This window comes from Lithobates pipiens, unplaced genomic scaffold (assembly GCF_037356315.1).
Source record: "Lithobates pipiens isolate NorthernLeopardFrog02 unplaced genomic scaffold, aLitPip1_a1.2 Scaffold_3, whole genome shotgun sequence".
Classification (NCBI taxonomy): Eukaryota; Metazoa; Chordata; class Amphibia; order Anura; family Ranidae; genus Lithobates; species Lithobates pipiens.
The window spans coordinates 84209722-84237101 of NW_027507790.1; the positions used below are offsets into that span (position 1 = coordinate 84209722).

At 42.6% G+C, this 27380-nt stretch overlaps 1 protein-coding gene across 4 annotated transcripts in view; it reads left to right on the forward strand.

The window, feature by feature from the left end:
* The window catches only part of KDM2B (lysine demethylase 2B), a 205976-nt gene extending 187132 nt beyond the window's left edge, over positions 1 to 18844 (forward strand). For all 4 annotated transcript variants that reach the window (XM_077461976.1, XM_077461975.1, XM_077461977.1 and 1 more), the window contains 5 exons: positions 3704 to 4371; positions 7778 to 7941; positions 10065 to 10226; positions 12629 to 12847; positions 17483 to 18844. In XM_077461976.1, the coding sequence (XP_077318102.1) occupies positions 3704 to 4371; positions 7778 to 7941; positions 10065 to 10226; positions 12629 to 12847; positions 17483 to 17664 (1395 nt within the window). In that variant the 3' untranslated portion in view covers positions 17665 to 18844. The remainder of the gene's footprint in view (positions 1 to 3703; positions 4372 to 7777; positions 7942 to 10064; positions 10227 to 12628; positions 12848 to 17482) is intronic.
* The last annotated feature ends 8536 nt before the right edge of the window (positions 18845 to 27380 follow it).

Genomic DNA, 27380 nt, shown 5'->3' on the forward strand with positions numbered 1-27380 from the left:
GTTGCTCCCCCTGTAGTTCTGTAATCCCAAAAATAAACGTAAAGACCTTGTAAAATCACGTAATACATTCTGTAAAAAGATTATTTAATGTGCAGTCGCCTCGTGTAACATTATTGTGGAAAATACCTTTCTCAGCAATGTGTATATACTAGTAAGCTTTCTGCACAGAATGCCTGGAGATATGTACATACAACATCCAGATGGATAATGAGTCTCTGCATAACTATATCCGGCTTGAGTTCCCTTCTTTACTTATAAGTTCCTAAATCCCAGATGGCCTTGTGCCTTAATGAAAGCCCCAGTAGAGACATTTTAGGTTGTCTTTAATTGGCCTGATATTAAGTAAGAATCTCAGCACAGTCTTGTGACATTGGAACATTTTTGGAGGCCACATTTCAATGGCTAGGCTTGTCCATATGTTTCATTTTAAGAATTGCCCAGCCAGGTAATACTGATTATTGATGTTACTGATTAAGTACGGGATAATTAGAAAAGTACAAATTAAGTCATGATGTTTTTGGAATTTAGTATTTTGTGTTCCTAAAATAATATTTCTGATTTCTATATTCTGTATGTAATCTCTAACTACCTGGTTGATTTACACTTGGACAAGACTAAAAATCCTCTGTACCCAAAGAGAAATGTTAAAATGTATCATCTGTCTTTTTTTTTTTTTGAAGACAGTGTAGGCACATAATTCAGGATGATTTGGTGGTAAAGACAGGGGAACAGAGACATGTGCTACTGGACCTTGTTCAAAATGTGTGATCACTAAAAGGAGCATTTTAACGACATGTAGAATATTTTTTTTCATTGATGCTTGGATAAAGGACCTTGGGGAAAAAAAACTTACCTGATAATGTATTAGGACCTTGTAAAAAAAACTTACCTGATAATGAGTACACTTTTGTTTGACTTGGTGAAAATGCTTTAATATACATTTTATCCAACTAAAAAAAACTGAAAATGCACGCTGCTCACTGTATTTGGGTTCAGTACCTTGTGAGGGGCTAACACAGAAACTAACATGATGCCATTGAAGTCATAGTGTAATCAGAAATCCTAATGTACGTCCCTGATCCAGGTCTGTGGCTTAAAAAGTATTGATTATTGGCATGACAGCCAAGCAGTTAGCATTTTCAGACATGTCAACAGAAGCACCTAGCATATTGCTGTTAGCATAGGAATCATTTCATGGTGATATATTGTGGGGAGCAGATTCTTTTTAACTGGGTAGCTTTACATATCAAATTTATTCTTGGGCCTCATACACACAGACGTTTTTACAGGGGAGTTTTTGAGTTTTTTTGCAGCTTAAAAACGGCACTCCATGTTATTTAATGGCCTCATGCACACCAAGGCCTTTTTGAGCTGTAACAGGCAGTGGCGTTTTTTTAGCTCCAAAAAAAACAAAACAGGACCAGCACGTTCTGACGCTCCAGCGCTAGAGTTGTAAAAATGCCAGATACCGGTAATAGGTGTTAAAGAGTGAGCGCGCCCCCCCCTCCTGGACCATACCAGGCCATATGCCCTCAACATGGGAGGGTGTGTTCTTTGGGGCAAGGGGGGGGGGCTGTGCACCCTTCCCACCCCAAAGCACCTTGTTCCCATGTTGATGAGGACAAGGGCCTCTTCCTGACGACCCCTGTCGGTGGTTGTTGAGGTCTGCAGGCGTGGGCTTATCGGAATCTGGAAGTCCCCAAATCTCAGGCCCCCCCCCACGGTATGTGAATGAGTATGGGGTACATCGTACCGCTACACATTCACCTAAAAAAAAAAAAAGTGACAAAAATAAACACACTACACACGTTTTTAAAGTATTTTATTAAGGCGGCTCCGGTTCTTCTTGCGACGTCTTCTCCCTCTGCCAGTCCTTCTCCCCTCTACGGTTCTAATCCTTTCTGTGCTGTCCTCCCTCTCCTCTGTCTTCTCTCAGTGCTTTTCTTCGGATGTTGACTCGACCCGATCTCCCGGTGTAACGCTGGGTCCGCTGCGTGCAATGACTTATATTGGCATGGGGCGGGCCCACATGATGATGCAGTTTGGAGGTCACGCCCCTTGTGATGCCACTGCCCGGAGCATGATGGAATGATGACGTCACAAGAGGCGTGGCCTCTAAATTGCATCATCGTGTGGCTCCACACCATGCCAATATAGGCCATTGCACACGGCGGACCCAGCGTTACACCAGGAGATCGCGTTGAGTCAACATCAGAAGAAGAGCACTGGGAGAAGACCTAGCAAAAGAGCTTGAAGACAGCGGAGAGAGAAGGCAGCACAGCGGGAGGAGACATCGTCAGAAGAGGGAGCAGTTTGTTTATTTTTGACCCTTAGGTGAATGGGTAGACCCCGACAACCACCGGCAAGGGTTGTCGGGAAGAGGCCCTTGCCCTCATCAACATGGGGACAAGGTGCTTTGGGGTGGGGAGCGCATATGCTGAGGACATGTGGCCTGGTATGGCCCCCCTTTCCTGACCTGCCGGGCTGTGTGCTGGGATGAAGGTCTGGTATGAATCTTGGGGGGCCCCGTGCCGTTTTCTCATACTAGACCGGAGGGTCTGGTATCGTCTTGGGGGGGCATCCGAATTCTGGTACGATTTCTATTCAAATCAATGGGCTCCCATAGGGAACCATTTATTTTGAATGGAGGCAGAGAAACGCGGCCAAAAGCTACCACAGCAAAACGCGCATTGACGCCAATGCAAAACGTGGATAAAATCGCGATAACCCTGTTTTTTTTTTTTTCCTGCTGTCAGTACTAGTTTTACAGCCCGTTTTTTAAAACGTCCGTGTGTATGAGGCCTTAGGGATTTTAAAGACCTAGGATTCCCTCCCATATCATTTTCTATATAATAAGATGAAGGCAAAGAGATTCTTGCCTTGCTACAGATGAGTTGTGATCGTGGCTTTGCATTTTCTAGGAAGGATTTTCTTGGTTAAAGTATATGTGAAACATTTACCTTGTAAAACAACCCATACAGTTTAAAATAGAAATGCAGGCAAAACGTTTATTTAAAAAAAAAAAAAAAAAAAACAGCCAGAAAACTGACCATACTGGGATAAATGTGCTGTATTGCTTAGGGTTGCCAGTTTGAAAAAGTTAAGCATGGAATCTGGCAGGAACACCAAGGATTTTTATACAAAGGAAGCAATAGAAAACAGGATACTTGTTAACGCAAGTAACAAATGGGCGGCACAGTGGTGTATTGGGTAGCACTCTCACCTAGCAGTAAAGAGGGTCGCTGGTTGAAATCCCAACCATGACACTACCTGCTTGGAGTTTGCATGTTCTCCCTGTGCCTGTGTGGATTTCCTTCGGGTACTTCCTCCAAAGACATGTTGGTAGGTTAATTGGCTTCTGTCCAAAATTGGCCCTAGTATATGAATGGGGACCTTGGATTGTGGGCTCCTTGAGGGTAGGGACTGATGTGAGTGTGCAATGTACAGGGACAATTGTAGACACTCACTCAGGTTGAACTGGATGGACCGGTGTCTTTATTCAACCTTACTATCTATGTAACTATGTAAGTGCAGGGGACGCATATCAGAAATATGGAATTTTGTGGTAACATATTCTTTAGAACTGTTTTAAGAAGTAGTAAGCTGCTATTTTCTACAATTTTCTGTGTAAAGTACCTAGAAATATTAAATTCAATCGTTTTGTGTATGTATCTTTACAATGAAATTCTTCCTGTGGTTTCAGAAGAGAACCTGGAAGACACCGGAAGAACGAGCACTTATGGCCAAAACAAAGCGCATTAAACAGGAGCCAGATGACGATATGGGAGAATCTGTCCCCAAATCTAAGGAGAGTGACCAGTCCAGATCGAGTTCACCCACTGCTGGTCCCAGCACAGAGGGTCCAGAGTCTAAAGAAAAGAAGAAAATCAGAAGGAAAAGAAAAGTCTCTAATAAGGAACTAAGCAAAGAATTAAGCAAGGAACTAAACCAAGAGATCCAGAAAACTGAAAATAGCCTGGCCAATGAGAACCATCATCCTATTAAATCTGAGCCAGAGAGTGAGGACGAGGAGCCCAAGAAATGTATGAACACCAATGGGGAGCGTATGCATCGATTCAGCAAAGAACTGAATGGGACCCCAAAGGAGTATAAGCACCAGTCTCTTCCAAGTCCAAGGACAATGCCAAGGGTCACCAATCGCCCTCCTCCATCTTTGTCACCTCCCAAATGTGTGCAGATGGAACGCCATGTAATAAGGCCTCCTCCAATCAGCCCTCCTCCAGACTCTCTACCCCTGGAGAATGGTGCAACCCATGTGATGCAGAGAGAGGTTTGGATGGCCATCTTTAGCTACCTCAGCCACAAAGATCTGTGCATCTGTATGAGAGTCTGCAAAACGTGGAATAGATGGTAAGCAGGCGTTTGCTCTACATTTTAGTGACTTTCATGCATTAGCCAGTCCGGGCACAGGCAAGACCACGACAATGAAGTCTGAATCTGCCCACATGCCTGGACATGCACAGCGGGCCGCTGAGAGCCAGCCGCTCCCGCCCCCTCCACAGCCCAGCACTGACAGTTCTCTGCTCAGGGAGTACTGAGAACCAAGTGATCAGCAGTGTTTGATCGCTCCGTTCTCAGTGTTAGAGCCGGTGTTCTGGCATATTCAGTCCGGCCATCATATAGTGTCCGCCCTGTACTGCGCTTGCGGAGTACGGAGCAGAAGAAGCTTTAGAAAATCTCCGAAGATGAACGGCGCCTGCGCCGTGAGTGGAGGTGTTAGCCCCACCATCTAAGTGGACATAGTGCTGGGAAAATTAGAGGGTCTTTCGCTTGCCACGCTTCGGGCTCAGCCTCGCTGCGCTCGGCTCTTTTATATTCCAACTCTATGTCCACTTGGATGGTGGGACTAGAACCTGGACTCACGGTGCAGCGCCGTTCATCTTCAGCTATTCTCGGGAATCTGTATGTGCTGTGTACTGCGCATGCGCAGTACACAGCGGGCACTATCCGATGGGGGACTGTATGTGATAGGACACTGGAAGGGGGAGAGATGCAGCATCGGTTCGCTGCATTCACTACCAGAAAGAAGCTGGCGGTGCAGTCTTGGGTAAATACAGCCACATCAGCATTTAAAGCTGATTCTCTCAGTTTCTGCATGGCTATTGTTAGATATTAGTCTATAAATAAACCTGGCCTTTTTTTAGAATGACATAAAGCTTCTGTACATCACGTGCCTTGAGCACCAAGAAATGAAAATAATACAGTAGGTGTTATCTATTTTCAGACATTGAAAGAACAGCGATCACTAGAAAGTGGATGATACATAATACACAGGACCTCGAATGTGCTATCATTCATCATCCTAGTCTTTTAAAATGTGTCGGTTTGAAATGAACCGGATATGTCCAGAAGGTTCTCAAACCAGAAAGTGAGATAGTTTCTGCTATCGGCAGAATAAGGGAAATGGGGGATGGGCGCACAACAATGGTGAAACAACTAATCTAATAGATAAGTGAAGAGAGGGCAGCGTACAGCTAGAGTAACAGAGTATAAAAGCAAGGCGAGAATGTCACTTCACAGCCATTGCTCATCTACTTTAGAGCAATCACTCTGTGGAAGTCCCCTAAGGACCTGCTTTTAATCATTAACCATAGAGCCAAAAAAAGCCATACTATCTGAATGGATTGATATTTAGTATGTAAGGCTGTGTGTATCAGAAACAATTTTTTCATTCTTTATTGCTCTTCTAATGCTTGCTAATTTTCCGCAGCCACTTTGCAACCATTTCCTGTTTGCGTGCATGCAAGTCAGTAATGGCTACATGACATTTCTGGGGGTGGGTTTTCTGATGGTGTCAACAGTTGACCATACCTGTGTAATGTGTGCGAAAATGGCCACTTGCCTCCATCAGAAACCTGTGTGGCTGGGTGGCAGCACAGGGGCACTGTTGGGAGACCGGGACAGAACATTGGCTCCCCTATAGCAGGAGGTGCCTGAAAAGGACCTCCATGGCAGGATCACCAGGTGTTATTTGAACAAAAGCTGTGCAATTAAAAATATGAAAAATGATTTAAATGTGTGGAATATTAAATGAGATTTTAGACCCCTTTCACACTTGGGCGTTTTTCAGGTGCTTTAGCCTTAAAAAAAGCGTATGTAAAGCACTTGAGAGAAGCCGCAACTGCAATCCCAATGTGAAACCCCGAAGTGCTTTCACACTGAGGCGCTGCGCTGGCAGGGCGTCAAAAAATGTCCTGCAAGCAGCTTCTTTGCAGCGCTTTTGGAGCGGTGAATACAACGCTTCTAAAGCGCCCCTTCCCATTGAAATCAATAGGAAGTGCCTGTAAAACGCCTGAAAAGCGCTATTGGCAGCAGCGTTTTGTGGGCGCTTTTAACCCTTTATTTGGCCACTAGCAGGGGTTAAAAGTGCCCCAATACCGCTCAAAGCGCTGGTAAAGCGATGCTAGTTAAGTGGTCCTTTACAAGCGTTTTTCAGGCGCTGACATTGTGAAAGGGCTCTTAAAGCACTCGGGCTTTCACATTGGGACTGCAGATGAGGCTTCTTTCAAGCGCTTTACAGGCGCTTTTTGTAACGCTAAAGCGCCTGAAAAACGCCCCGGTGTGAAAGGGGTCTTGGCGATTGGGTTACACACCCTTTTAACAGAAAATGTCCAGAGAAAAGAAATCTAGAAATGAGCTCATCATTTGTGTGATGGGCATAGTAAAAAAAAAAATACAGCATTGTTATGCAATAAATTAGCCTATGTGTTTCAAAGCATTCAGCTTCTTTCTGAGGACCAATGCAGTAAGCAAACTCAAACTTACTCTATAGCTGCCCATACACTATGACTATGCAGTTCTGCAAGGTGGGGAGTGGCAGCCACACTAGTAGCCAATCGGAATGACTAGAGTGATGACTCTTCAGTGTTCTGCTGTTTATTCCATTGTCCATTCAATAACTGCCAATTATTCTTGAGTGTGACGCACTGGAGGCTGAGAATCTGGATGTGTTATAAGACAGGAGTACCTAGGTTAAAAAAAAGTGTTGCAAGTTTTCTGGCACATGCATTACTTTTGTGTATTTAGATGCTTGCCTGGGATTCAGCTCTATATTTTTAGTAAGGTTTTTTTTGTCCAAAATGTCAAACATTTGGCATGATGGAAAGAATTATGGGTAACCAGAACAGGTCATTGCTATTCCTTCTCTTTAAAGACTATGGACGAAGTATGTCTCCCCCTTGCTTGTAACATATGATGTATATACCATAGAGCAGTGATGGCAACCTTGGCACCCCAGATGTTTTGGAACTACATTTCCCATGATGCTCAACTACACTGCAGAGTGCATGAGCATCATGGGAAGTGTAGTTCCAAAACTTCTGGGGTGCCAAGGTTTGCCATCACTTATACCTGGAAATATACCTTCTGTGTGCCAGGGATTTCTCCTGCCAAGTACAGCTGTCTATTGAGATTAATTAAATGATGTGGCTGCACATGGTTATATGCCACAGGGTTGCCTACAACACAACGCATGGCTGTATGTTCTGAGTGCACATCATCTGTGTTCAGAGCATACGTCTATGCACATGCAGCTGTGCACACTTTGCAGTCCCGGACTGGCTGTGTGCATAAATCCTAATACATGAAACACAAAGACCACAATAAGAGCCAGGAACTTATGCAAGTTCTGTATCATTTGTGGTCACACTTATGTGGTCTTTTTGCTAATATTCGTGTTCTCTCTGTAAAATACTCCTAGTAAACAATCTGTTCAGTGATAATGTGATGGGAAAATAACTGTATTTCTCTCTTGCAGGTGCTGTGATAAAAGATTGTGGACGCGAATTGATTTAAACCACTGCAAATCCATAACTCCTCTTATGCTCAGTGGGATCATCAGGAGACAGCCTGTGTCCTTAGATTTAAGCTGGACGAATATATCAAAGAAACAACTAAGCTGGCTCATGAACCGGCTTCCAGGTACTACATACTTGGAACCACAAAACATTATATATATCCTTCTTTTTTTTTTTTTTTTTTTTAGCAGAGACCCTAAAGAATAAAATGGTGGGTGTTGCAATTTTTTATGTTACATGGTATATGCACAGCGGTTTTCAAATGCACTTTTTTGAGGGAAAAGACACTTTCTTTAATTATAAAAAAAAAAAAAAAAAAAACACTAAAGTTAGTCCAATTTTTTTTTTTTCTGGTATAATTTGAAAGATGATGTTACACTGAGTAAATGGATACCTAACATGCCACAATTTAAAATTGTGTCTGCCCGTGGAATGGCGGTAAACTGCAGTGCTTAAAATTCTCCATAGACGATGCTTTAAATGCCTTTACTGGTTACCAGTTTAGAGTTGCACAGGAGGTCTGGTGCTAACATTATTGCTCTCACTCTGACGTTTGTGACAATACCTTACCTGTGCTGCGATCACTGTTTACATATGCGCATGGAACGCATCCGTGCGCGTTTGTGCGTTAGGACAGGGGAACTTTAAAAAAATACATTATTTATTTATTTTTTTAACTAACTTTATTGCTATCACAATGGATGAACAACAGTAGACTAATATACCTCATGTGTCTCCTCCGGCCTCCCATGCAGCCGATCAGACACAGATTGATCTGATCGGTTGCTTTCCTGGCCACTGGCGGCAGGTAAACAAAGGGGTGGAGCCGGAAGTGACAAACGACTTGCCGCTCCCGGTTACAGAGAGAGGGGAACATTCGTTTCTCTCTCTCCTTGTACAGGGCACCAATTGCCACCCGGCACCACGATGGGACAGGAGAGCCTGGAGAGGCGGCGGTGGGAGGTATCTCCTTCCACCACCCGCAAAAGTGATTGAGTGGCTAATTAGCCACTCGATCACTTCTGCATGAAAGTGATTCGCCGGCTCAAAAGAATGATACCAGGATGATGCATGCATCATCTCAGTATAACCACTGAAACTGAAGGAAGTCCATTGACGTACTATGGGCGGCAAGTGGTTAAAGAGGAGCTCCATTCATATTTGTGTTTATGAAAAGTCAGCACCTACAAAAACTAGCTGCTCAGTGTTAATAAACAGACACTCACCTGTGCCAGGATGCAGCGATGTGCTCACCCGAGCTGTTTTTGCCATCCCTCTTCGGTCCCCTGGATCCAGTATCTTAACTGTGGGCACCCGGCTGTGACAGCTTGCGGCTTCAAGCTACGAGCCCACGCTGCGCATTAGCAGACTAGCAAAGCGCTCTAAGCTTTCATTATTTTAATATAAAAAAGGAGTGAAGTGGTATACTATAGTGTGCCACTGAGTCTAATGACATCACATCCAAAAAGGCAGTAGCCATCAACAGTCTCCAGGATACACAATGGAGGCTGTTACAAGTAAAAAACAAGTCTTAAGCCTCATTCACACCAGGCGGATCCGCTGCCACAGAGTCCACCAGCTCACAGGAGATCTCTCCGTTGATCTCCGCTGATCCAGCGGATGACGGGGCCCTCGCTGCTCACTGAGCGGGGAGGGGCTTGTCGAGCACCGCTGCTTGCAATGGAGGGATCGGACAAAAACGGACAGCATGTCCGTTTTCATCAGATCTCACCCGATCCAATAGGGACAGATGCGAACATAGGGCCATCCGTCTGATTTTAGCAGATTGGACAGGGTTGGATGTCAGCAATGACATCCGTTGCTCCAAGGACTAACATGGAGCACTGTTCAGGTCCGCCGACTATTTTGGAAATAAAACGCATTGGTTAGAAAATAGAAGTGTCGATGGACTTCAATACAAGCCTAAAAGCTTGGAGGGCACAGAGAACATGTGCAGTTGATTTGCATATTAATAGCCTGCCAATCTGGGAAAAGGATCTAAAATAGTTTTTGGGTAAATACAGGGCTCTAAACTGATTTTCAATAAAAAAAAAAAAAATTACAGAAACCTTTTTTTTTTTTTTTTTTTTTTGTTTTGCTTAGGTCAGGGGTCTTTTGAAATATTTTTGTTGACAGACCCGTGTACTATGTGTTTTTATTTAGCATTTATGCTGTTGTAGCTTTTGGAATGTTTGCTATTTCTCTTTATTGAAACTTGACCATTTTTCTTCTTCCTAATCTCCTCAGCTCTAAGGGATCTGAATTTATCAGGCTGTTCTTGGATTGCCGTATCTGCACTTTGTAGTTCCAGTTGTCCATTGCTGAGATCGCTCAATGTTCAATGGGTAGAAGGACTGAAAGATGCACAAATGAGGGATCTCTTGTCTCCTCCAACCGATAACAGACCAGGTATGGCTCAGCCAGTTCTACTACTTCATTTAAAAGGATATTGATCTGCCATACATGGTAAGGGAAACCGCCAATGAAACCTTTCGGCTTCACAGCCGGTTCCCTACTGCGCTTGCGCAAAGCGTGCAGCACTTTCTAACTGGCCAGTGGCCGAGGGACGGTGCCGCAGCACAGTCTCCGGGAAGTGGGGAAAGGTACCTGTTTTTGACAATCCCTTTAATTATGTGTGTACACAAAAAAACGCCTTACAATACCTACATTTTTGTTAAGAGTATAAAAGATGATGTTATGCTGAGTAAATGGATAACTTAAAAATTGCACACACCAGTGGAAAGGTGACAAACTTTGGTACATTAAATCATCCATAGGCTCATCCATAGGCGATACTTTAAAAGCCTTTACAGGTTACCAGTATAGACTTGAACAGGATACCTCATCTGGTTTTATTGAAACATTTTATTAATCAGTCTCTTTTTTTATTTTTTTTATTTTTTATGAACTTTATTGCTATCACAAGAGATCTGTTTGATCGGCTGCTTTACAAGCCGTTGTCGGCTTGTAAAAAAACAAACCGAAACCAAAAGTGTCAAAATCCTCATTACTTCAGGTTTCTGACAGCAAACATGAGGAGGAACAACAGATGTTCTCCCCAGCCTTTACAGTGCGTTAGATGGGACCGGTTGCATCGGTCTCAGGCTCACTAATGGGAGAGCTCAGGAAAGGACATGTGTCTATATATAAGTAGGGTGCACAGAAAGCGGTTAAAAGACTAAAACCACGTCCTGCAAAGAAGAGGGTGAATACTTGCTTTTTCCACTGCCCATGCTTCAGGCCTTTATTTTCAGCTACAGTTACTGAAAATTCGGCAGCATCTGACACTTCATGCATTGTTAGATTCCTGGTCCCCCTGCTTCATGCCATGGTTCCTCCTGCTGGCCCCTGCATCAGTGCTGTGTCCTGTAGTGACTCAGTGACCAGGAAAATGTAATCACATTACATAGCAGGACCAGGAGTCCAGTATTCTGAAGTGCTGGAAGCTGAAAACTTTTCAGTAACTGTAATGACCTGTACACACGATAGGATTTTCCGACAACAAAACCGTGCATTTTTTTTCTGAAGGATGTTGGGTCAAACTTGTCTTGCATACACGCAGTCACAGAAATGTCGGAAATTCCAAGTGTCAAGAACGTGGTGACATACAACACATACGACGAGCCGAGAAAAATGAAGTTCAATAGCCAGTGCGGCTCTTCTGCTTGATTCCAAGCATGCGTGGACTTTTTTTGCGTTATACTGATGTACACACGCTTTGAATTTCTGACAAGTTTTGTTGTCGGAAAATTTGAGAACCTGCTCTCAAACATTTGTTGGTGGACATTCCGACAACAAATGTTCTATGGAGCATACACACAGTCGGATTTTCCGACAACAAGCTCACATCCAACATTTGTTGTCAGACAATCCTATCGTGTATACAGAGCATTAAAAAAGCAAAGACTTGCAGCACAGATAGTGGGACAAAAAAAGTATTTGTGGCATCGGTGGCTGGATAGGTAAGTATTTCATCTTTTTCTTGAGGGGAATTGTTTTATTTTTTTAATATGACAGTCATTTTAAATGGTACTAAGCAGGGTTTTTTTTTCACCTGGAACTTGGTGGAACTCGGCTCCACCCCCTCTGGCTCGGGCCCCCTGCTCTCTGCTCACCACCATCACTTGTAAACACAGAAGTCCGGCTTCTGTGTTTTAAAAGTGACAGCTTATGTACCAAAGATCTGATCTCCTGAACAGCTCCCACTGAGGGCAGGATGGGGAAAAAAAGAAAAGCAGGTGTTCAGGGTGAAGTGTGGATGCCGACACCCTCACTGGATGATCTTCCTGCAAGTGAGAAAGACGGGGCGAACTACAGTGTGAGGGAAGGTACTAGAGCCTGCTGGGTGCTTCAGCTTAACGCAGCAGCAAAAGTTGAACATGTGGAAGATATTGGAAATTTTAAGTAGGGGGGAGCATAAGGCGATGGCGGGGGTTGCATGCAGAGGTCAGAGCTGAAGAAGGGTGAAAGTGAGATGTGGGTGGGGGATACAGAGGTAAGCAGATGTGGAAGAAGGCTGAACTCTGTGTAGCTCACCCCTGAACTTTGCACTGTAGGTAGTGTACCACCGAACTCTGCACGTAGTGCAGCCCTGAACTCTGCCCTCTGTATGTAATGCACTCCTTGTATTTAATGCTCTTAAAGACCCCCCCACCATTGTGAAATTTAACCACACCCACTATTTGATGGAGGGGGTGTGTGGGGGAGAAGGGGGATTTTGGGGTCATGGTTGAGTTCCTGCACCTATTTTCAGAGAAAAAAGGGCCTGGTACTAAGGTTTTACTTTCTACACAATATTTGCTTTCTTTTAGGTCAGATAGACAACCGTAGCAAATTGAGGAACATCACAGAGCTTCGTCTAGCAGGACTGGACATTACAGATGCCACACTGCGCCTGATGATTCGACACATGCCTCTTCTTTCCAAACTGGACCTGAGTTACTGTAACCACGTGACTGATCAGTCCATTAACCTGCTCACTGCAGTGGGTACATCTACCAGGGATTCTCTGTCAGAAATTAATTTATCAGGTAAATAGTTCCACAGATCAGAAATAAGGTGACTTTTTTTTTTTTTTATGTCTTCAACGGAATTTGTATGTCTTCAGACACACAAGCCCTGTGCTTTTAAACTAAGAGAAAATAAAAGGGGACGGGTCACCCAAAAGTGATATTTTAGTTCTAATGGAGTCTGGTGGGCTGCATGGCTATTTTGTATGTTTTTAATACTTTCAGGATTTTTAAGGACCTCAATGACAAGTGTTTATAGGCCCTTTTTAACCAGTTAAAGACTGCACTCCATAGCAGTTTTACTGCTACAGGGCAGCTCTCCTGTGCAAAATCACACACACACACACACACACACACACACACACACACATATATAAAATGTGTGATTCTGCACTTCCACCTGCAGGGGGGCACGCACGTGCTGTTGACAGGCTGCTAGAAGCTGATCTGCGGGCGCTGTGCACTGGATGTCCTCTGCCACCCGCCAGTCACGGGTAAAATACACAGGACGGGGATCTGCCTATGTTAACAAGGCAGATCTTCATTCTGACAGGGAGGAAGGGATGGATTTTGTGTTCCTGAAAAGCAGGGAACAAAATCAATCTCTTCCCTTAGTAAAAGCACCTTGCATAGTAAAAAAAAAAAAAAAAAAAAAAAAGGCTAGGTACCCAGTTAACCCTTTTAATCATCCTAGATGTTTAACCCCTTCCCAGCCAGTGTCAATAGTACAGTGACAGTGCATATTTTTAGCACTGATCACTTTATTAATATCACTGGTTCCCGAATGAAAATAATTAAAAGCGTCAGTGTCTGATTGTCCTCCTCAATATCACAGTCATGCCATAAGCCGTTGATTTCCGTGCTAAAAAAAATAAATCCATAAATCGATATCAAAGTTTGTAGGCGCTATAACATTTACATAAACCAATCAATATACACTTATTGGGATCTATTAAATTTATGAAGACTTTTTATTTTTAAATTGGACGTGTTTTTTTTTTTTTTTTAATTGTCAGCCTTATTTTGTTTATAGCCCAAAAAATAAAAACCAGTGGTGATAAAATACCAGCAAAAGAAAGCTCTATTTGTGGGGGAAAAAATTACAAATTTTATATGGGTACAGTGCCGTATGACCACACAATTGTCAGTTAAAGTAGCTCAAGGCCGTATCGCAAAAAATGGCCTGGTCAAGTGGTTAATGACATGTTCTCTCTGACAGGTCCTGACTTGCAACTTGCCCTGAAAGCATTTATGGTTTTCCAAACCTAAGCTGACTGGACTAAGGCCATCAGAAGGGATCTAGTTACCATTCAAACCTTTATATATAGTGTTTGGAACTTATGCCAATCTTAAATTACTGCTTTGAGAAGTTGTTGGGGATCTCCTCTTTGTGAACATAAGGGGGACTCTTTGTTTAAAGTGTTGATTTGAGGAACCGCCGTGCAAAAGTGACTGCTTTTGCATTCGATTCAATAGCATCTCTTTGGAGCTGCCTTAAACACCTTTATGAAGAATGTCACCAGAGGATAGTGTACTCCATTCAGAAGAAGTCTTGGACTTGTTTCAGGAAGGCTCATGCCTTGTTGGGGGCTAAGAAGAGTGCCCTTGTTTCTCCCAGGCCTCAAATCCAAGCACCACATCCAAACTACACAAACTATCTGTATCTTTTGGACTTACAAATACTACCCCTCAAATAAATCTTTTTTTAGATGAAGGGACAACCTTTTTTCCAAGCTTTTGCTGATTTTTGAACAGCCAGCATTCCAGATTTCCAGGGGCTACCAGCTAGAATTCTGCTCTCAGCCCCCATTTCTGTCTACATCTTTCAACCTACCTATGAAATTGCACAGATCTCCATGCAGCCCTTGCAGGTCTTCTGGAGCAGGGGGTCCTCTCCCCAGTACCCATGGAGGAATGATTTAAGGGGTTCTACTCCAACCTGTTGACAGTTCAGAAACCAAAAGGGGGGTGGGGGGTGATCCTCTGTTCAAGGAGTAGTTGGCTCAGGTTCAGGCCAACAGCATAGCTTGCACTGTCCAGACCTTGGAAGGTTCGGTTAGGTCATGAAGCTACAGGAGTCCACACTTGAACCAACTCATCACTTGGGATATATATCTGAGACCTATTGTTGACACCACTCAAGCCAGAGTTCCCACTCCAAGACTTGCACTCTTCAGTCCAGGGATCGCCCAACGCCTTACGTTTGCATGAGAGGTCTGGGGCTGATTGTAGCCCAGTTATAGTTCCAATTGCCCAGTTTCACCTTTGACCCTGACAGCACAACATCCTGTCATCCTAGGCAAACATGGTCCAGTCCTTGGACAGACTGATTTCACCGGACACCTAAAGTCCAGGTTGTCTTCAGCCTGGTGGCTCAGGAATTCTGCTCTGGAAAAGAGAGGGTGAATCTCCCTAATGGGGGCACAGACAGCAATAAAAACTGAGAAGCGTTTTAATCCCTCTGCACTCTAAAACTAAAAAAAGTTTTGCCTTTAGTTAAACTAAAGGGTTATGAAAACCCCAAACCAAAAATTTATTAAATTGCAGCTTACCAATTCTTATGTGTGGTGGCTGCTTTAGTTTTCTCTTTTTTATTTAATTATGCTTTTTTTCTTTTATTTTCATCTGGTCATCCTGCAGTACGTCCTCATTTTTCAGCTTACTTTAACAGACCAAGTTGTCCAGACAAAGTAGCAGTTAGGTTTGAGACAAACCATTTACTACTGACAGAGGGGCTTCACAATGGTCCGCTTTTATTCCTTTATGTAAAATCTTTAGATAAGCAGTTACAGCAAACAGTGTTTTTAATTTTAGGATAAAGTGTTCGCTGGGGCTCAGCTTAAATTTGTTAGTCAAGTCCATTTTAACCTGCTAGTCCTGTCCACAGACTCATAATGCTGCTGTCCAAATGTGTCTGCTTTACTACATCATCCAGAATGCAGACATCTCCCTAAGACAAGAAGTGTGTTATTGGCAGGATGACCAAGTGAATTGAAGAGAAAAAAAATTGCAGCAACAGCATCTAAGAATTGGTTAGCTACAATATCCACTTCCATCAACTCTGGAAGATTTACCCCCCTTCATGACCAGGCCATTTTGTGCGATACGGCACTGCGTTACTTTAACTGACAATTGCGCGGTCATGCAACACTGTACCCGGATAAAATGTATGTAATTTTTTCCCCCACAAATAGAGCTTTCTTTTTGTGTTATTTGATCACCACTGCATTTTTTATTTTTTGGGCTATAAACATATGGCTGACCATTTTGGGGGGGGGGGGGGGGAAATTAAAAAAATTGAATTTCTTCATAAATTTAAGGCCAATATGTAATGTATTCTGTTACATATTTTTGGTAAAAATAAAATCCCAATAAGCGTATATTGGTTTATGCAAACGTTTTAAAGCATTTACAAACTATGGTATATACTGTAATTTTTTATTTATATTTTGTTATACTAGTAATGGTGTGGACAATCGGACACCAACTGGCACTTTTTGTGGGAACCAGTGACATTAATACATTGATCAGTGCTAAAAATCTGCACTGTCACTGTAGTAATGACACTCGCTGGAAAGGGGTTAAACATCTAGGGAAATCAAAGTGTTAACTGTGTGCTTAGCCAGTGTTTTGTGTAAATTGTGTGCTGCTTTTACTAAGGGAAGTGATAGATTTTATTCCCTGTTTGCAGGAACACAAAATCCATCTCTTTCCCCCCTGTGAGAATGGAGCTCTGCCGTGTTTACATATGCAGTGCTCCTTCCTGTGTCATTGCTCAGCACCCACAGATTGGCTTGTGCTGTGAATAATCACAGTAGAAGCGGCACCTGCACCCCCTAGATGGAAATGCAGAATCACGCATATATATATATATATATATATATTACACACTTGATTCTAAACTAAACTGAACAACCACCCTGTAGCAGTATATTCGCTATGGGGCAGTTTTGGGGTTTAATACAGCTTTAAGGTCCTTCAGGCAGCTCTACGAGCTGCAGTCAATCCCTAGCTCTGTTGTTTTTTTCCCTGTGGGCCTGTTAATGTTTTGTTGCTGTTGAACTGCTTTTGGATGTCCCACCAGTCTCTGAATTCCTGTGTCCCTCAAAGATTGAGAAAAAGAAAATGGATTTTTGTTCTTACCATAAAATACATTTATTGGAGTAAGGGAAAAACCATCCCAACCATCTGTATTTATGATCATGCTCTTGGTACTGAGGTCCCAACCATCTATATTTATGATCATGCTTTTGGTAATGCTTTTCCACAAAACTGAGGCTTGCTGGGAGTAGGCCAAGCTGAGCACAATTTCTTTTGTTTGCCAGTCTCCAAATTCGCCATTAGGGCAGCGGTGATACCCAACGGTCTCTGAATCCCTATGCCTCTCAATTTACTTTAAGTAACTTGAAATTGATTGATTTTGCTGTACAATAAAGTACAAAATGACTACAGGTGCCAAGCACTTATGACTGAAGAACAAAGCTATATCAGTTAAGTCTGGAGTGTCTAGACATACTACACCAGAAATTGCCACCAATTTGCTCTAAAAATGCAAATTATGCTACTTGTATTTTATACTTTTTGTTTTTTTTTGTAAAAAAATTATTTTTATTCTCTGTTGCCTATTTTATATCACCACTTTATCTTTCTTTCCAGACTGCAATAATGTTACAGACCAGTGCCTGACTTACTTTAAACGCTGTGGCAACATCTGTCTGATTGACCTCAGGTACTGCAAGCAGGTCACCAAGGAAAGCTGCGAACAGTTCATTGCCGAAATGTCAGTAATTGTACAGTTTGGACAAACAGAAGAAAAGCTTCTTCAAAAGATTAGCTAATGTAATGGGGGGAAAAAAAATACTTTCCTTCAAGCTGCACCTGAAAGACAATATTGGCCTTAAAAGTAGAGAGGTTTGAGGTTCACCTCTGAAATGTCACATTTTCATCCAATGGTTTCTCCAGCACCGCAAACACCAGCTGTTAAAGGTTGACACTGGAATAAGGGTTTGACCTTTTCAATGACTTTTTATTTTTTGACAAATCCAAGGGCATGCGCTTGGTAATGTTTATTGTATTGGCTCTTAAACTGTTCAACTTCCGAGCTTTGTGTGTCTTTAGAAGTGGACCATACAGAACACGGAAGCCTTCCAAAAGCTGGTGAAAAATACTTTGTCATACATTATGCAGAAATATTTTTCTACACATCTATTTGAAAGTTATATTTGCAGTGTATGATACCAGTGTTCTTTTCTGGGGGATTTAAAATATAGGTATAAGGAGTACTGCCAATCTTTCCATGTACAGTTACTGAAGGCAGTGATACCTTATTAATAAGCCCACATTGTGACCACTTCTAAAGCATGTTTAAATTGGCTTTTTTTTTTTTATTTTTTTTTTTTACATGAGACATGTGCATGCTGAGCAAACATGTATGTTTATTTGTTTGACACGCATCCTCTCTGCACACAAAGATCCAGCATCGCATGATGATTTGTGGCCTGTTGAACAAACTTCTTGTAATGCAGGGCAAACTGACCAGGCAGTCTCCACTAATGTGCCATTGGACAACCCGTCCAAAACATAAGGCCCGACAATAACATACTTGCCTTCAGAAGTGCCATTGCTGTAAGGTGTTTTTCTTGTAACCAGTTTAACTTCTAGTTTAACTGTTCACAGGACAGAAAAAACATGTTTACCATCATTTCCTGGCTACAGATTGTTAAAAAAAAAAAAATAATTTGAGCCAGATCAGGTACAAAGAAGAACTTGGGTCTCTTCAATCACCACTTGTAAATCTCCTTTAGTAAAAGAGATGCCCCTTGCACTGGAAACTTAAGAATGGGGTCATCATTATAAAGGGAGATTGAACAGGTAAATGCATTTACACCAATGCATTACAAGTCTATCCCACTCCTAACCCACGGAGTCAGATGTATACTTTTTTAATGTAAGTAATGTTGTTGGATTCAAAGTGTATCATGTTTATTTATGGACACATTTATTAAATTGTTTTACTAAGTGGTCTGTCATTTATTGTGAAACTGGCATTCAGGATGATGATTAAGGGCTTATGTTTGTAGATCTTAAGTACCAAGAGTTTAACACCTACTTAAAGCTCATTTCTGGCCAAAACATAACCCTCCTCTAACCCATTCAGGATTTATTTTATTTTTTTACATATCTTGTGCATATGTTTCTCTAGTGAACATAATTTGCAGGTGCTCTGGACTGGAAATCCAGCACTGCAGATGTGCTCAAACCTCCCCCCTTGCACTGACATCATGACTTCAGTTCATCTTCTTGATTCTGGAATGTACCTGTCGCTAGACAACAATTGAAGTGTCTGTGTGTAGAGGACCCTGAAGAAGGACTGCCTCCTGTGCTCAAAAGAGAGAAGACTTGGGACTGCAATACCACAAGACCATCCTGACAGGTCACATATCTAGCAACAATATAATTACTTTATAACCGTTAAAGGAGAGGTATAGCCAAATCCTTTTTTTTTTTCATTATACTTCACCTGTGAATCACAAGACTGCAGTGTCAAAAATGTCAAATACAAACCATAGAAGGATAGCCCAAGGGGTGGGAACTGGACAACTGTGACTTGAAAGATTCCTAGAAATACCAGCCCAATCTTTGTCAGCAGTATACATTCCAGGTCTATATAATGAACAAGTGGATTACTTATCCAGGGTTAGAAGAGACCACCACAAGTGGTCTATCCTGCCAGAGATATTGAGACAGGTAACAAAGTGGACCTACTTGCCATATAGCGCTCTCTTTGCGACCCCAAAGAATGCAAAGTTGATTTCTGTTCAATATTTCCATGTCCACATGCATTCTGGTCAGATAAACAGAGGATGGAGTGGAACTTCTACTTGGCTTATGCCTTTCCATCAACTCTCATACTCTTCATGATCTACTGGGAAAGAAGGTGCTAGTCCTAGCAATAATTCTAGATTGGCCAAAACCACCATGGTATCTGCTTCTGCTACAGCGGAGTGTCTGGAACCCTTCCGACTCACCTGACTCAGGCCACATTTGCCATCCTGCTCCAGAGAAGCTCTTTCTGTGATGGACTCATTTCTAAAATCAAGGAAAAACAGCACTATGTCAACAGTTTCAACTGTTTGAGGTTTCCCAAGGTTTTTCATCATTACACAATGTGCTAGAGTTCCTACAGAAAGGCATTGATGGGCACCTCAATACCGTAAAAGGGCACATTTTGGCTGTCTCTGATGCTCACCAGCTTGTTGAGAAGGCAAACGAGTTGATGTGATCCAATCCTTTAAGGCAGAGTAAAGAAATTGAGACCACCAAGATAACTCCTCTTTCTAAAGTGGGATCTTCCACTAGTTTTGGACTTCCTCTCTGAAAAGTTTTTCTCCTGAAGCAGGGGTTTTAGGTTGACCTCTTACACTAAAGGTGTCTCATTTGTGCAGGAGACTGTGTTGGACTGACTGGATCAGTCACTGGTCGTAGGTGGATAGTCATCTGGGCAATTCTTCCAGCGGGCTGTGCCCAGTATTAGATAATGGTGATGGAACCGCTTGGGTTTGGGCTGCTGCCTTTTTAGATACAGCTTTATGGACATTTCCACAGGTAGACTTGGAAAAGTAGGAAGAAAAGAGCGCAGGTGTCCAAAGGAATACAAATTTGAAGGTAAGTTAAGATGTGTTTATTGATAAGTACATCAAGCCAACACATTTTGGGGGAAAGGACCCCCCTTCTTCAGGAAGGTCACTGCATGCTATTAAATGTATATTTGCAAAGTATCAGAGAGCTGACTGACAGCTGGTATTGCAGGTGCAGCTTTTACCTACCTTCAAATGTGTGTTCCTTTGGACACCGGGCAGTCCTTTGTTCATAATTTTTTTCAAATCTTACACTGAAGACTGCCTTCTAGTTGCAATGACTTCGGCAAGGAGGGTTTCAGAAAAAGCTGCTACAGGGGCTAAGGAGCCCTTCGCCTCTTTCTTTGCTAACAAGGTAGTTCTAGTTCCAATGTTAGGATTTACACCAAAGGTGACTTTAGACTTTTATATAAAGCAGGACTTAATCCTTCCTAGTACTAGAAGCAAGTAAGCAGTGGGAAACTCCTTTCAGGTCATCTGTTTTTATTGCCAGCTGGTGCAAATAAAAGGGAAAAAGGCTTCCAGTTGGGTGATCATATCCTGATTGGTCAAGGCAATCTCCATGGGCAACAGTTTCAAAGATGGAGTTAACGGCTTGTTCCACTTGTAGTATGGTAACAGCAGATTGTGTCTCCAGAGATCATTTGTAGGGTGGTTTCAGGGCTGGGCTCAGCCCTTCATCTCTGAGCTGGCAATTCAGCTGTCGACTAATTGACAGCTCCTATCTCTCCACAGTGACTCACCTGTTGATGATATCCTGCTCGTCGGTCCTGCCTACTTAAGCCGTCCAGCCCAGATGATCTCTGCCTTCGCTTTGGTCAGCATCACAGAGACTATCTCCTGCGTTCCTAAAGGAACTCGTGACCCGGTCCTGAGCTCCGTGACTGTGGGACCCGTGGACCCGATCGCCACTGGTGTCCCAAGAACGGGTCACAGAACTGAAGAACGAGGAGAGGTATGTGTGGCTGTCACTGATCGTCTGTTCCCTGTTATAGGAAAAGACGATCAGTGATGTCACATGCCAAGCCACCAACAGTAAAAAAACAACACACATGTCACACTTAACCCCTCCCCGCCCCCTAGTGGTTAACTCCTTCACTGCCAGTGTCATTTACACAGGAATTGGTGCATTTAAATAGCACTGATTGCTGTATAAATGACAATGGTCCCAAAAATGTCCGATGTGTCCGCCATAATGTAGCAGTCACAATAAAAATCGCTGATAGCTGCCATTACTAGTAAAAAAAAATATTTATAAAAATGCTATAAAACTATCCCCTATTTTGTAAACGTTATAACTTTTTTGAAAACGAATCAATCGCTAATTGCGATTTTTATTTTTGTACCAAAAATATGTAGAATACGTATCGGCTTAAATTGAGGAAAAAAAATATTTTTTTTATAAATTTTTTGGGGATATTATAGCAAAAAGTAAAAAATATTGAATTTTTTTCAAAATTGTCGCTCTATTTTGGTTTATAGCGAAAAAAATAAAAAATGCAGAGGTGATCAAATACCACCAAAAGAATGCTCTATTTGTGGGGAAAAAAAGGACGCCAATTTTGTTTGTGAGCCACGTCGCACGACCGCGCAATTGTCAGTTAAAGCAACGCAGTGCCGAATCGCAAAAAGGGGTCTGGTCCTTTGGCTGCAAATCGGTCCGAGGCTTAAGTGGTAAAGAGCGCTTGCTGAAGCCTCCTGTACATTTGTCTCCGAGCTTTGCAGTCCCACCCTTGCCTCCCTCACCTCTCATGCCTCCTGGTACCGAGTTGGTCAGTGAAGTGGAACCCATGCGGTTGGGCTTCACACGTCTCTGCGGATGACCCTTAGGAGGAGGGAGAGATTGTGCCTTTATGGTGGCCAGGCAGGTCCCCTTTTGAAGTCTTGTCCTACCCATCCAGGCAACGCCTGAACCTTGAGGTCCTGTCAAGGACAGACCTTAGGTGGCATTTCATCCCCAGTTATCTTGAAGGATAAGCCCCTGGTTCCGGTTACCCTTTCTTGGTCTTTATACCATACCTTTTTAAAGTGCATTAATGTGCTGAACCAGCTTCCCTTGCGACTATTGTTTTGGTGGGCGAGTACTACTGATTTAAAATATTCACATTCCCAGCCTATCTTGTCAAGTTATTTCCCATGGGTATGCGGACATGTAGTCATCAGGAAATTTGTTTTTACACCAACCATCAAAAGCTATTTCTTCTCTTCCGTTGAGCTCCATGGCAGCACAGTATTCAACCCCACTGAAGTCGGCTAGTGATGTAATGCTGTGTCTGGGGAGGGGTACAAATTTATAGATGGTCCTATGGAGTAGAGGAGGAGACTACCCATTGTGCATGCTGCGATGGAGCTCATCTTGAAAGGAAAATGATGGCAAGTATGAACAAAGTTTGATTTTACAGCGAGTACCTAAATTGTATTATCTATAGTTCAGCTCTGTGAGCATCAAAACACCTCATCATATGTTATGGATCAGAGTAGGTATACTTCATAGATAAATTACAGTGAGTCAGTGTTGTTAGCATAGGGCAGGGAGTGTGTTACTCTCCCTGTCTTATGATATGTAAAAATAAAAGCCTGAGCAAAAAATGTAATACAACCACCGCATCTAAGGGCTGGTAAGCTGTAATAGATTAAATCCAAGAGCAAAAATCTAGATACTATATCACTACCTAAAATGATGGTGGTAGATTCCATTCTGTAAAAAAATAATAAAAGACCATTTACTTTTATTGCATAAAAAACGACCACTATTTATGAACAATTTACTCCACTGTTTTGGCCTCAACACGCATCTGGCAGATCCAAAAATACTGCTTAAAAATTGAATCTTATTAACACAATAAAAGGCAGCAACAGCAAGTGCTTCATAATGATTTGTACAGTAAGGAATCTGCATCGTTTTAGATAATCACAGGGTTTCAAAAGAGATCTTGAAAGTAACTCTCCTTGAAGGGTATGGCATACAAGGCTAAAGAAATGTATACGATTTTAAAGATTATGAATAGTTATATCTTATCGTACATCACGGGACACAGCCATAGTAGTTACTATGCGGGTTATAGGCCACCTTCAGGTGATGGACACTGGCACGCCCTAAGGCAAAAAGTGCACTCCCTATATAACCCCTCCCACTACTGGGAGTACCTCCGTTTTTTTCGCACAGTGTCTAAGGTGTTGGTCACGAGTAAAGATGTGCTGTGCTGAGCTCCACTGGAGCAATCCTTGCTGGGGCTAGCCATGCAGCCTGATCCATTCAAAGTGTCTTTTTGGCCAAATTGAATGGTACCCGGGCCTCGTATCTGAAGAAACTAGGTCTTGCCTGTAACGCTTCTCTTTTAGAGAGCTGGAACCGGGGATTCCGTACTTTTTGGTGGTGATATTACAGGTGCAAGATTGTGGGTTTCCTTGAGGATCCCCATCTCCTGAAAGTTTTAATGGAACCCACCGTGAAGGGTGAAGATGGGGTCTGTTGGGTTACCACAGAAAACCCTTGCGGCAGGAAACGTAAGTGGAGTCTTTTAAGAATTTTTTTACGATTTTTCTTATGAATGTCGCCATTTAATTTAAATGTTGTCATGCCCATGTGTCACCACTGCGGGCTGTGTAGAGCACTTACTGTCTCTTGCTTCTCAGAGAATTCATGATGGGTCCAGGAAACAGCAGTTTTCTCTTCCTCCGTTAAGTCTGGAGGGGTTTTTACCTCTCCGCCAGACAACCCTCCCTGTGCTGTTTTCTCTTCCCCTCTTCTTGGGGAATGGTTTCAGCCATGTTAGTTTGGAGAAAAAAATGTATACTTTAATCACATCTCAGAGTGGGACTAAGCGTAGCAGATCCCCGTCCATTGCTCAGGACCCTCATGCTAGAGGAACAAGGGGCGAGAGATAACAAATTTCTCTCAAAGGACCAGGAAGAGGCTGATGTCTCCTCTCCTCTTGCGAAGAACCTAATATGGAAGGATCAGGTTCGCAAGAAAGGTTGTTAGTACAATCTCTCACTGAATTGGTCCACTCCACATTTTTACTGCCAATAACTCAGTCGATGAGCCCACTTCTGGTTTGGGTTCACTAAAGCCTCCACAATCTTTTCCTATCCATTCACAGCTAAAAAAAAAAGCTTATGTATTCTGAGTGGGAGCACCCAGATAAACAGCTTTTCCCTCCAGAAAAGTTTTCAATACTTTATCCTATGGAGGAAGAAATTAGGAATTCCAGCAATTGACGCTGCTATATCCTCTGTAAACAAAAACCTGACTTGTCCAGTAGACAATGCTCATATGCTAAAGGATCCAACAGATAAGTTGGAATTCCTTTTTAAAAACTATATTTCACTCGCTGGTTCAGTCGTTCAGCAGCCATCAGAATATCTCAGTCCTTAAAGGACCAGTTTATAGAGGTACTTAAGGTTATTCCTGATCAGCAGGCCCAGGATTTGGCCGGTATATCAGAAGCTTTGAGTTTTACAATAGACGCTATGAAAGATTCTATTCTCCAGGCCTAGGGTACATGTGTGTAGAATCCTATGGTTGAAAAATTGGTCATCCAAAGCACCATGCAAAAATCTCTTAGCCAGTTTCCTATTTCATGGTGAACGGTTATTTGGAGACGATCTGTATAAGTATATCCAAAGAATTTCTAGTGGGAAAAGTTCCCTTTTACATGTTAGGAAGTTTAAGCTTTTTTCTTTTTAAATGTGCTTCTTCTCCAGTCAGTCATGATGGCCTCCACCATCAGGTTCAAGAGGTAAACCTCAGGGTCAGTCCCAGGGCCAAAAGAGGACCAGGAGGAAACCCACAATACTAAAGCCTCCTTATGAAGGGGTGCCCCCGCTCGATCGAGTGGGGGGAAGGCTTCTACAGTTTTCAAGGGTCTGACAGGAACAATGTCAAGACAGATGGGTGGCTTCCTTGATTTCTCTAGGTTACAAACGAGTACCGAGAATTCCCGTATCCTCGTTTTCTCAGATCGAACGTTCCCAGAGATCCAGTGAAAAAAAGTCTTTCTAGCTTTTGATGATCTCTTGTCTCAAATAGTGATATCGGTGGTCCCCTTGGAAGAGCACGGAATTTGGTTTTGGAACCCTCAAAAGGTTTGCATAAAACCCTAACGGGGATGTCAGACCCATTGGATCTAAGCTGGTTTTTGAATATCTGTTCCTTTTGCATGGAGTCAATCTGATCAGTAGTCTCCATCCTACAAGGGGGAGAATTTCTGGCGTCAATCGACATCAAGGATGCTTATCTCCATGTGCCGATTTTTCCCCGATCACCAGAAATTTCTATGCTTCAAGGTAGAAAATCTTCATTTTCAGTTTTTAGCTCTGCCTTTTGGCCTAGCTACTACACCTTGAGTGTTTACAAAGGTCCTGGCTCCTCCTTTAGCCAGGTTAAGGGATCAAGGTATAACAATACTAGCCTACTTAGACGATCTACTCTTGATAGATCAGTCGGTAACCTGCTTAAACCAAAGTTTGGTCACTGCAGTCAGCTACCTAGAATACCTAGGTTGGATTCTAAGCCTAGAGAAATCCTTAAAACCATCAAGGAGATTGCAGTACTTTGGGGCTGATCATAGATACAGTTCAGAAGAAGGTGTTTTTGCCCCAGGAAAGGATCGGTTCCATAAAGGAACTGATTCAGTTGGTCAAAACAAATTAGAGTGCTTCTATTCGACTTTGCATGAAGTTATTGGTAAAGATGGTGTCTTCTTTCGAGGCCATTCCTTATGCACAGTTTCATTCAAGACTGCTGTAAAACAGTATTCTGTCAGCTTGAAACAAGAAGGTCCAAGCACTTCCCAATGCGTTTATCCCCCGAAGTGCATCAAAGCCTCAATTGGTGGTTGATATCCAGGAATCTTCAAAAAGGAAAATCCTGGAAGGTGGTAACAACAAATGCTAGCCTTCTGGGCTGGGTAGCAGTCCTGGAAGAGGTGTCTGTCCAAGGGAAATGGTCCAAATCAGAGGGGACCTTGCCCATCAATATTCTAGAGATCTGGGCAGTACAGTACAGTATTCCATTCTGCCTTACAAACGTTAAATTTAACAGTTTGACTATTGAAACACACATTTTGAAAAACCGTGGGCTGTCAGCTTCAGTAGTTTCTACTTTGGCTAATGCTAGGAAGGCGGCCTCCGGAGTCATATACTATAGAGTCTGGAAGGCATGTCTCCTGGTGTGAATCCTGGGATTGGCACCCCAGGAAATATGTCATAGGTAGGATCCTTGAATTCCTACAGTTGGGATTAGAAATAAAGCTGGCCCAGAATACTATCAAAGGCCAGCTGCTGGCCTTATGACTGTTTTTTTCAACGATGACTTGCTTCACACTCTCTGGTTTGTGAGTTTATTCAGGGGGTAACATGGATTAATCCTCCAGCTACGCAACCCCTGAACCCCTTGGGACTTAAATTTAGTCCTGTTGGCTTCACAAAAACAGCCTTTTGAGCCAATGCGAGATATTCCCTTAGTCCTCTTGACAAGGAAAATCATTTTCTTGGTTGCTATATCTTCTGCAAGAAGAGTATCAGAGTTGGCTGCTCTTTCTTGTAAAGAGCCATATTTGATTATTCATAAGGATAAGGTTGTATTGTGGCCTCATCCTAAATTCCTACCTAAGGTAGTGTCAGGTTTTCATTTAAACCAGGATATTGTTCTGCTTTCGTTATTTTTCCAGAACCTTGTTCTGTGGAAGAGAGGTCACTACATTCTCTTGATGTGGTGAGAGCGGTCAAGGTCTATTTGAAAGTGACCGCTCAAAATTTGTAAAACCATATTTTGTTTGTGGTGCCAGACAGGCAGCGTCAAAATCTACTATTTCTAAATGGATTCATCAAGTGATTGTTCAAGCTTATGGTTTAAAGTGGAAAATTCCTACTTTTCAGATTAAACCGCACTGCACCAGGGCTGTTAATGCTTC